General features: G+C 40.3%; 1 protein-coding gene across 1 annotated transcript; it reads right to left on the bottom strand.

Moving 5' to 3' along the window:
- Positions 1-3,389: 3,389 nt before the first annotated feature.
- JRKL (jerky homolog-like (mouse)) lies at positions 3,390-5,340 on the bottom strand. The gene has a single exon (XM_006833752.1). The coding sequence runs from the start codon at positions 5,009-5,011 to the stop codon at positions 3,437-3,439; it is 1,575 nt and encodes a 524-aa protein (XP_006833815.1). The 5' UTR covers positions 5,012-5,340; the 3' UTR covers positions 3,390-3,436.
- Between the last annotated feature and the right edge of the window lie 6,448 nt (positions 5,341-11,788).

Below are 11,788 nucleotides of genomic sequence, written 5' to 3'. Positions count from 1 at the left end.
TATTAGGTTCCAGTGAACAATAAAAGAGACACTATGAGGGCACTGGTGTTTCAGTTGTAGAATTCTCAGGCAGGAGACCCAGGTTCAATGCTGGCCAACATATCTCAGGTGCAGCCAGCACGCATCTGCCACATGTGCCTGTGTTGCTATATTGCTGAACAGGCTTCAGTGGAGCTTTAATCTAGAAAGGCATCCCAAGAAATCAGCCTATGAAAACCCTATGGCTCACTATGGTCTAAACCAAAGACTAGGCACCAACAAAACAAGAAAGACACTACAGCATAGTAAGGAGGAAGACTAACTGTAAGAGTGAAGGATAGGTGATTACTACAAGTCTATTGGGAGCTAGATAAATAAATCCAGACACCAATAACAGATAGGAGAGAGGGTGGCAAGGAACAAGTGTTGAAGACTGGAAAAGGTTAAGAAGTCAAGGTTAAGTAATAGTACAAGCTTTCGAGTCAAAACCTGGCTTTAAATCTTCACCTGTAGTCAAGAGATCAATAAGAAAGTTCTGAGCTGAGTCTCAATATTTTCACCTAATTCATAAGTCAGCTTTGAAGATTGTATGAGATAATATAGTAAGCATGATGCTTAGAAAATACACTGAATAATTGGAAGCTTTTGTAGTTATATTTAAGGATAAAGAGCCCCAAAGCAGAACTGCTAGCCTACCAGTCTTGGTAATTTCCAGAGAAGTACAAATAACTTAATCAGAGATAGAACAATCTCTCATAAAATCGAGAAAGATTTGAGACTCAAAGCCACAAAACAGTGAGCCTTTTTATTACATTGTTGTTAAGTGCTGTCAAGCCCACTCCGACTTATAGCGACCCTGCACAGGGTTTCCAAGTGAGCTTCAACCAACAACCTAATGGTTCAAACCGGCCTTGCAGCCCAGCGCATTAACCTGCAACGCCACACAAGGACATACTGTTATTATATATTGAAGCATAAATCTACATTTGTTGTTGTTGTGTGACGTTGAGTCAGTTCTGACATATAAAGTTTCCAAGAAGCAGGTGGTGGGTTTGTACCACCAACCTTGGCAGTCCAGTGCTGATCCTACAGCAGCATATAAGGAGCTCTGGTAACGTAGTGGTTATGAATCAGGCTGCAAACCGCAAGGTCAGCAGTTCGAAACTACCAGCTGTTCCGCGGGAGAAAGATGAGGCTTTCTGCTCCTGTGAAGATTTACAGCCTCAGAAACCCTGTACAGGGTCACTATGAGTCGGAACCGACTCCGCGGCACATGACTACCACCAAAATGACACAGCCTAACAGTAATGTTAAATTTACCACTAGGTGGCATTGATACAGACTGAATTTCACTGACAAAGTTAATTTTAAAAAGTGAGTAAATCAACAGAAATTTCAAGTTTTATAATACAAACTTTTTTCAAAAAGTAGAAATTTCCTTTATAGACAATTTAATTTATAGCAGCTTATGTAATGACCTGACTCAATATGCATGCTAACATCTGATACCTTTACCCTCTGTTCACTATAGCAATTCATGCAAAAAATACAATTTTTTGAAGTTCTCACTAGAGATTTCTTTTTTTTTTTTTTAAATCTAAACATATAACAAGACATTATCAACACCAAACCCACAGTCATCAAGTCGATTCTAATTGACAGCAGCCCTGCAGGTTCTCAAGAGTGTACAACTTCACAGAAGCAGAAAAGCCTCACTCTTTTCCCTTGGAGCAGCTAGTGGGTTTGAACTGCCGACCTTGCAGTTAGTAGTCTAGTGCTTATCCTACAGCAACAGCAGGGCTATCAGGAATTAGGGAAAGCTGGGTTTGAACCACAAGGTTGACAGTTCAAACTTACGAGATGCCCCTCAGAAACCCTATACAGGGTCACTATGGGTCGGAACTGACTCGACAGCACTTAACATCTTTCTAAAGTGCTAGAATTATAAGAAAGGTACTATGCAATGCAAAGTATTACAATGAAAATGTGAAGTCTTTAAAAATGACTAATAGAGACCAACCGTAAATTAACATTTTAACAATTTGGGATCAAAGTATGACATAATATTCAGAGAATTTGCTTTCAAACTACAAACACATTAAATTAATATTCACATCTGTTGTTGTTAAGTGGCATCGAACCAGTTTGAGTCCAAAGGGTTTCGAAGGAATGGCTAATGGATTAGAACCTCCAACCTTGTGGTTAGCAGTCAAGTGCTTATCTTACAGAGCCACACCAGGATTCCAAATATTCATATAGGTAGGCTTTTCATTGTCTTGAATAAACATTGAGTTTTCTAAGCATATTAATCTAAATTCTGACTTAAATCAATTAAATTTTAGAAAAAAAGTGTTTCTTTCCCAAGTGTCAAAATAATAAATGATAAAATTCCCTACAGTCTGGATTTTTCACAAGTATTTCTTTCTGTAGAAAACAAGTCACAAACATGGCTTACTTGAAATAATAAAAACTTTATTCCTGTCATTTCTTCTTTTCATATCAAATAGAACAGTCAGGTAAGACAAACTTTTCCAAATTATAACATTTTTGGGTAACATTTCCAAGTATTCGGAGAAAAATCAAAAACATAGTAACTTTAAAATGCCTGGGATGTTGTTTCACCAAATAAAAGGCAGGACCTTCTGCCATCACATGTAATGTTACAAAACCTGTACTATAATTAGATGAATAAATAAATCTAAACTTTTAGCCAATTCATAAAACAACAAGGCCCAATTAATATAAGCCTGTTATTTCCTTTATATAAATAACCTAAATTCTCAAAATTTTCAATTCTCAGTTACCTACAAATGATTGAAGTAACTCTTTTATATATCGAGTTTCTAAGTTTCACTAATTTAACAATCAAGTCCTAGATTTACTCCATTTCCAGAATAATCTCCCTCTCATCACCCACACAAATGAGAACAGAAATTTAATTTCAAAGTTATTTTTGTAATTCTTGCATCTGTTTCCGCTTATTACTGATCTTCATTTTGAATTATTACTACAGACACCCTCAAATCTAACAATATAGATCTTTCTCATCTTGTCAGCCTAATGAGACACATAAAAGAGACAATCATTTAAGATGGTTAGCACAAGAAAGGATTACTATGGCAGCCCTCATAAATCAAGCAAAAGACTCAGGGGAGTGTTCATTGTTATCTATTGCTAGAAATTTTAGGGAATACCACAATTCTGGAAAGGATAGTGATAGATCTACAGAAGTGAATACAGGTATACATTTCTTTTATACATTATCAGCTTGTGAGAGAAATGGAAGGACAAGAAACACAGATGATATAAAACAATCCTCAAACCCCTTAGATACTGTCTAGTACCTGTATTTCACAGGACTGTGTCTGAGAATTCAGAAGACAAATAAAATTAAACCATCTTGCAAAGAGGTGAAAGTCCTAACCACAATTACCAAAACAATGGTAAAACAAAAACATTATTGATTTGAGTTTGTCATCTTCTGTTTATTTCTGATGGTGGCTCGAAGTTTACGTATTACCAGTTTATCAGGCAGAATCATATCACCTTGTTGTTCTAGATAATCCAGTAAATTTTCAGTCCATTGGAGAGCAGCTGCATGATTAATATGTTTCTCTGGAATCAACTCTATCTCCTCCTCCTCATTTTCACTGGATTCATCCGTCTGGCCTTGTGCTCTTCTGATGATTTCGCTGTCAGTTAACACTTCATAGCCTGGTTCAGTACTGTCTACCTCAAGCCATTTTTCAATGTTCTCAGTAGTCACATTTTCCAATCCTTTGGTGTGCTGCAGAATGGTGGCCACAGTGGCTAGTGAAATATCTTCTTCGTCAAAGTCCAAGACTTCTTTTTCCTCTATGGTAGGAAGAATCTTCTTCCATGCTCTGCTAATAGTAACTGGTTTTACCAAGTTCCATGCCATTGCTACTTCATAAAGCGCATCTAGTAGAGTCAGCTTCTTCCAAAATGATTTCAGGTCATTACCTTCTTCCAAGTTGTTCTGGAGAAGGCCTGCACGATAGTTTCTCTTCATTGTCGCCATGACCCCCTGATCAGAGGGTTGAATCAATGAAGCTACGTTGGGTGGTAAGTATTTAGCAAATATTTGGCCATCATCTGACCTCAGGACATTTTCATTTGGATGCGTTGGTGAATTATCCAACAAGAGCACAGCCTTTTCCTGTAGGCCTTTAGACCTTAAGTACTCTCGAACTTGTGGCACAAAGATCTTATCAAACCACTGTCGGAAAATGGAAAGATTCATCCATGCACCCTTTTGGTTGAAATAAGAGACTGGCAAGTTTGTGGTGTCAGTTGACTTGAAAGAACGAGGCTTTTTTGCTTTTCCCACAACACAAAGCTTAAGTTTATGTAGGCCCGTTGCATTGGCACAGCACATGATAGTGACTCGTTCTTCAATTGATTTGTGCCCAGAAGCAGTGCATTTACCTTTGATTACTGAAGTTCTAGAAGGAAGACACTTCCAAAACAGTCCAGTTTCATCTGCATTGTAGATTTGTTCAGGCTGCAAATTTTCTTGTTCAATGAAGTCCCGAAAGTTGTTGCAAAACTCTTCCACAGCAGTCTCTTCTCCATCTAACCTTTCATTTCTAATGTTAATCTCTCTAATGCTGTGTCGCTGTTTAAAACGAGTTAACCAACCAGACGAGGGGTTAAAATCACCATCCATCCCCAAAGCATAAAAGAAAAACTCTGCTCTTTTTGCACAAATTGGTCCAGATATGGGATTCCCTTTTGCTCTTTGTTGGTTGAACCATTCCAACATTGCTCTGTCCAGTTCTTCATACATGGATGGCTTCATAGATTTTCTCTTGGCCAGAAGACTTGTAGAATCAGAACTGCTTGCGTATGTTATAATCTTTTCCTTATTTTTTCTTATATCTCGAACTGTTGTTTCACCAATCCCATAAATAACTGCCAACTGTTTGGAAGAACCTCCGTCTTCAAGTTTCTTTATGATATCGAGCTTATCTTTAATAGTCAGCACCACACGCTTCCGTTTCCCTGACATGGTGAGACTTTGGGAGTCAGCCCACACTCCACTGAAGCAATACACAAAATCTCTCCTTCCCTCACACTGATTCACTTTATCAATCTTAAGGATTTTCAACTTTATCAAGAACCTGGTGGCCCTGATCCCCTCCTAGGCTGGACGTGACTAGCAAGGGAAAGCAAAAGAAGGTGGGTGAGGGCAGGGAGGTTCTGGGAACAGGCCTTTAACTTAAATGGGCAGTAGAGAAGGCCCCAAGTCACCGCGGTTAATCCGGACTACCGACATTTGTTTTTTATTTCCCCAGTGGTTTTGAGAAAGGCTATAACCCCATGTTAACTACAAACCTCCTCCACACCCAGGTCACGATTAAGCGCCCGTCACTAACCCAGCTAAACCCCAAAGTTAAGGGAAAGAGAGGAAGAGCCACGGAGGAGAGGGCTGGCGCCCGCCCTGTCTCCCCTTTACGTTTGGTCCCTTCTCCAGTTACCGGCCCCTTCCGGCACACAGCCCCGCTTCCCTGAGCCAGTCCTAGTCCGGACAGTCCTCCCGGCCCTCTCCCCACCTCAGTTGGAACCAGGACCCCCGCACAGATCCCTGACTACCGCGCGGCAACAGCTCCTCCCCTAGTACACACTCCCGGAAGACGTCCCTCCCGCCTCTAGGACCCGCCCCTTTTCCCCCCTCCCAGAGGCGGGACTTCCCCTGGTCTCCGGAAGGAGGAGCGTCACTAATCAAGGAGTAGATGCTGGGGGCGGAGCCACTTTGAAAGGTGAGGGTGTGGGGTGGCGCAGAGCCAGATGGAGGGCGGGTACTCGCAAGCTTCAGCGGGGGCAGTCAGTTGTTTACCCACAGTCGTCTTGTAGATTCCAACACATTGCGACAGTGTATGGCAGCGTGGAACTGCCCCATAGGGTTCCCAAGGCTGTCGGAAGCCCAATGCCACATCCTCCCGCCAGCGGCTGGTTGAGTTGGAACCCCATTCGGTTAGTAGCGAAGCAGAAGAGGGACAGCTGCGTCTTTCTGCAGGTGAAAGAAAGTTCCCGCGGGCGCGTTGTCGAGATGGGCGGGCAGCTGCCTCAACCACTCACAGTCCAGTGTCCTGCGCTTAGGCTGTGCCTGTTTCCTTCCGCTGTGGGCAGGGCTGGGAAAGTGCGGGAAGCTCATGTGATTTCTTGGGTCACTAGCCTTTCCAGATCCTTGTTACTGGGTACGTACCCCTTTGGGGCTTGGAGATACTTACCCTACGGCGCTGTCATCCCGAAGCTGTTTGTGAGGGTCTCTTTGCCTAGGTACAGGCCCCTCCTTCCTGAGGGCTGAGTGGCCGACCGGCGGTCGTGCGTCGCTGGATGCAACCTAAAACCCGGTTGGTAATCCAGAAAAGAGCTGCGTTATTTCTTCCTGCCACTCTAAACTTCAGCGTTAGAAATTTTAATGAATGATATACTTGGCCCAGTGCCAACCTGGCAGAACCGGCTTTCAGAATCGTGCAGTGTGGGAATAATTTAAAATCTGGAGAAACTGACTCTACTCTATGTGTTTCATGTGTTCCTATTTATATCGTGTTCTGTGTCTTGTTTCCAGCCAGTAGAAGAACGATGGTACATTTATTCAAAGCAGTATGATAACATGATGAGAAGCAGCCTGTAGCGTTTTCTCACGTAGTTTGCTAGTTTGTTTTGATTTCCGTAGTAATTTCATCAAATAGATTGTGAGCTCCTTGGGAGCAGAGGCTGTAACTTTGATTTCTTCTAGTGAGGCCACAGCTCCTAGTATGTGCGGGTATACAGTAGGCGTTTAATTATTATTTCTTTGGTTTATTAATGTTTCTCTCCTACCTAGCTCCATTTGCCAGATAAAAGAAAGCATCGAGGGGGGTTAATGGTATACAAATCTGAATGCCCTAGTGATGGAGTTTCAACCAACTGTTGGCATTCCAGTTTTTGTGGCAAGGAGGTAACTCCTGTTGGTGCTGTAGGTTCCCACTCAGCCAAACTATGCAAAACCGAACAAAACACTGGTAGGTCCTGTGCCAACCTCAAAATCATTGTTATGCTTAAACCTATTGTTGCAGCCATCTCCTTGGGATTCTTCCTCTTTTTTGCTGACCCTCCACTTTACTAAGCCTGATGATGTCCTTCTCCAGGAACTGATCCTTCCTGACAATATGGCCAAAGTATGAGACAGAAGTCTGGCCATCCTGGTTTCTAAGGAGCATTCTGGTTGTACTTATTCCAACACAGATTTGTTTGTTCTTGGCAGTCCAAAGTACTTTTTTTTTTTAATTTAAGGTTTTTATTGTGGATTGAGTGAAAGTTTACAGAGCATATCATCAGTTTTACATTGAACAAATCATACACCTTGTTTCATTACAATGATTATAATCCCCTCCATGTACCATCAGTTAACAGTATTTCTCTCTATGCACCTTAGCTTTTTTTTTTTTTAAAGGTTTTTATTGTGGATTGAGTGAAGGTTTACAGGGCACATCATCAGTTTCACATTCAACAATTCTTATAACTTGTTTCATTACATTGATTATAATCCCCTCCATATACCATCAGTTAACAGTATTTCTCTCTATCCATGTTAGCTTTTTAAGAAAAACACAAACAAAAAGACCCCACTCAGGCATATATAATAATTTACATCTCTTAAGAGCACATTCTGCAAGTCTGCTCCTGGCCACCAGCTCTTAGTCCTTCTCTTCTAAGTCCATAAATCTAGAGTCCTCAGCCGCTCCTCCTCTCCATGCCCCCATCTCTGCCTCCATCTCTGGCACTGCTGCTTCTCTGGATAAGGTCCTGCATTCTGCTTGTGCATTCCTCTCTTGATGGTCCTAGGGTCCTCTGTTTCTGGACTGTAAGTTTAACCACTCCCCTTTTCTTGTTATAAAACTTCTACCTTTACAATTGTGACAGTCAAGATTAGTCATGATAACAGTTATTCACTATTGAATCTTACGAATCGTATCCCCATTTCCTTTCACCAGACCCATCTAAACAAGATGATAGCTATTCAGTGGGGACTCTTTCTTTCCCCTCACACTCTTAAACTAAGCTCCCTCTTGAAACCTTGTAAGCCAGTCACTTTGTGCCTTTATTGCCCCCTCATTTTAGATAGCCAATGTCTAAGTTGCCCATCCCTATCTACCCTGTGCACAGAGCGGATAGCATTGATACTTGATTTGAAGACTCTTTCCCTCTCTGTTGGTATTTAGAGTAACTACCGCTCTGAGTATAGGTCAGGTTCATCATGAAGATGTATCTTCTGTCACTGTAGCTGTTCTAGTCTGCTTGTCCTTTCTAGTGGGAATGTCTCACCTCATAAGGTTGTGTGTGGGACTCAGGATTCCACCTAAGGTCCTATACTCTGTAAAGGCTTTGCATGAGGCGTATTTCACTGGGCAAGTTGTAGAACCCCTTTTAGGTATTCCAATCAGTTATAGGCTGAATGCGGGATTATAGGTTTTCTCTGATCATGTTTCCCAACATTCCTTTCTATCCCACTCAAGTGTCTATTTTACAATAGTAGGCAAGGAAGGGTATTCTGTGTTGTTGGCGGAGCTCTTCACTACACTTCCACTCGATCCGCCATCTTGCTTGTTCTTTCCCAAAGTACTTTTAATATTCTCTTTCAACACTGTAACTTAAATCCTATAATGAATCTTTTCTTGAGCATGAATTAACCTCAGAGCTTAGGAAAAAAATATACCTGCTAATGTGAATTCAAGTGGTATCACCAAAATACCTTTTGGGGGGGGATGTAGAGTGGTGGAGTTATTGCCTTTAGCTTGCATTCTTTGACAAAAGACATAACTATGTATGTGTGTCTTATATGATATTAAACATGAAGTACACAGTTGTATTGATCTTTATTTACTAATTTAATGCTCTATAGTCTATTGTATTTTTCTTTGTCTTAAGGTATCATTAAAGAAGCTTGAAAGTTTTGTTTTGAGAAATTGAATGTTTATTCAGCATACACAGGAATTACATCCATTTACAGGGATTTTTTTTTTTTTTAAGTTTTTATTGGGAGTTGAGTGAAAGTTTACAGGGCAGATCATCATCAGTTTTGCATTCAACAATCAAAGACCTTGTTTCATTACAATGATTGTAATTCCCCCTTTCATGTAACAGTATTTCTCTCTTCATTTTAGCTCTCTTTTTTTTTTAAAACACTCACACATGTATAACAATTTACACCACCAAAGGCTACATTCTGCATGTCTGCTTCCTGGCCACCAGCTCTGAGTCCTCTCTTTCCATGAGCCTAGTCCTCAGCTGCTCCCTCTCTCCATGTCCCCATTTCTGCCCCCATCTCTGGTGCCGCTGCTTCTTTGGATAGGTCTCATTCTCATTCCACTTGTGCTCTTCTCCCTCGATGGTCCTAGGGTCCTCTGTTTCTGGACTGTAACATTAGCTATACTTCTGTTTTTGTTTTAAAATTTTTGCCTTTACAGTTGTGACAGCCATAATTAGTCATGATAACAGTTATTCAGTATTGAATCATAAGTATCATATCCCCATCTCTTTTTACCAGACCCATCTAGATAAGAAGAAAACTATTCAGTGAGGACTCTAATCTTCCCCCAAACACTCTTAAACTAAACTCTCTTGTGAAATTTTGTTAGCTCGTCACTTTGTGCCTTTATCACCCCCTCATTTTAGGTCACCAGTGTCTAAGTTGACCGTCCCTAATTGATACTTGCTGTGAAGACTCCTTCCCGCTCTGTTGGCATTTAGAGCTACTACCTCTGTAAGTATAGGTCAAATTCACCAAATTGTAGCAATTTACCCTCATTTCCTTTATCAAAAATTGTTTTTGTTTTTTGTTTTTATCTTCCTCTAGTCGAGTTCTGATTATCAAGCCATCAAGGCTAGGTCAAATGGGTACTATCTGCAAGTTTCAGCTGGATACATGGGTTCTTTATTGATCAAGTTCTGAAGACAAAGAGATGTACTTATCCTTGAATCGAGTTTACCTTCTCAATACTCTCCCCAGGTTCACTCATGTTTTCCCTCTCTTGTCATTCCAACTAATAGAGTAAAGTCATCCACAGTTTTTAAAAAGAGACATCCATATTCAAATATTTATTTTCTTTTGTAATAGCAGACTTTTATATATATATATATATATAAATTACAGTATAATGTTGTGTGGTATGCAGCCTTAGGTCATTCTCATGGGGTGACCTTAGTCTTTACTGTCTTTGGCATAGAAATCACTTATTGATAAGATAAATGGCTATCTTTCGAGCATGTTACACTTTTATAGATTGATCATCTATTATATATGAAACTGCTTTGGGTACTAATAAAGTCATTTTTCACTTTAATGTTACTTGCTATCTGTATTTGCTTTCATCTATCTATTAAAGCCATGTTTGTCATTTGTCTTCATACATTTTTTTCATTATTTCTGCCACTTCATACATCATCAAAAACTTTACTATCTTATGTAGTATAGTCCCATCATATGTACTGTTAGCTTATGTGAGTTCAATTCTAAGTGCTTGAAAAGATACTTGTGAAACTATATCACTTCAAAATATAAGCTGCCCAGTTTATCTGGGAAGGAGCCCTAGTGATGCAGTGATTAAGTACTTTATTCTTAACTGAGAAGTGTTTGGTTTGAACCTACCCGTGGTTCCGTGGTAGAAAGATGTGATAATCTACTTCTTTAAAGATTACAGCCTTAGAAACCCAAAGAGGCAGTTCTGATCCATGCTGTGTAGGGTCACTGAGTTGGAATTGGCTTGATGCAGTGGATTATTTAGTTTATATGATGATTAGCCAAAGAAATAGTAATCTGTTTAAAAGCTAATGGGAAAACAGGATATGCACACTGTAAAGTAGTATGGTGTATATAAAACCATACTTTTGAGGAGTAATACTAGGGATTTTTTAAAAGGATAATTTTTATCACATGTAGTTTTTATATTTGTAAATTTAATACAAAAATTCCTGTAAGATGCAACTCTAGTCCAGTAAGATAGTTTAATACTTTATTAACTAGAATTTGTTGTTGTTAAGAGCCATCGGGTTCCGACTCATAGCCTGTGTAGGGTTTCCAAGGAGCGGCGGGTGAGTTTGAACCTTCAACCTTGTGCTTTATCCCACAGCACCACACATATCTTAACAATAATTACTGTCATAGCTTATACTTCAACCTGTGCTGTAAATATAATATCTGATATATAAATAAGGAGTCCTGGTGTGGTGCTGTGGGTTAATGCACTGGACAGCAAAGTCAGTCTGAACTGTAAGGCTGATGGTTCACGCTCACCAGCTGCTCCTTGGAAACCCCATACAGGATCCCTGGGGGTCAGAACTGACTCAACGGCACTTAACAACAACAACAACAACAATCTTAGTAAGGGAGCATGGTGGCTCCATACGATAAGCACTGGGCTGTGAAGCACAAAGTCAACGGCTCCAATCTGCCAGCCACTCTGGGAGAAAGCTAAGGCTTTCTGCTCCTGTGAAGATTGAAGTTTAAAGCCTCAGAAATCCTATACAGGGTGGCTATGAGTCAGAACTGACTAGGTGGCACTTGATAACAGTAAGGAGTTCTGGTGTGATGCTCTAGGTTAAGCAGTGGATTGCTGACGTCAAGATCAGTAGTTCAAACCTACCAGATGCTCCTGTGAAACCTTATACAGGGTCACTATGAGTTAGAATAGACTCGACAGCACTTAACAACAACAATAATTTTAGTAATGTTTATACCACTGTAGAAGCAAATTGCTTTATGAACATATCAGAATTTGTACAGTGAAATTTGTGGCATCCC

Source organism: Chrysochloris asiatica, unplaced genomic scaffold, assembly GCF_000296735.1.
Source record: "Chrysochloris asiatica unplaced genomic scaffold, ChrAsi1.0 scaffold00008, whole genome shotgun sequence".
NCBI lineage: Eukaryota > Metazoa > Chordata > Mammalia > Afrosoricida > Chrysochloridae > Chrysochloris > Chrysochloris asiatica.
This window is presented reverse-complemented; position numbering and strand designations above follow the sequence as displayed.

What these genes read in the sequence shown, in the direction of transcription:
- JRKL (XM_006833752.1), bottom strand. Translation starts at nt 5,011, where the DNA reads ATGTCAGGGAAACGGAAGCGTGTGGTGCTGACTATTAAAGATAAGCTC.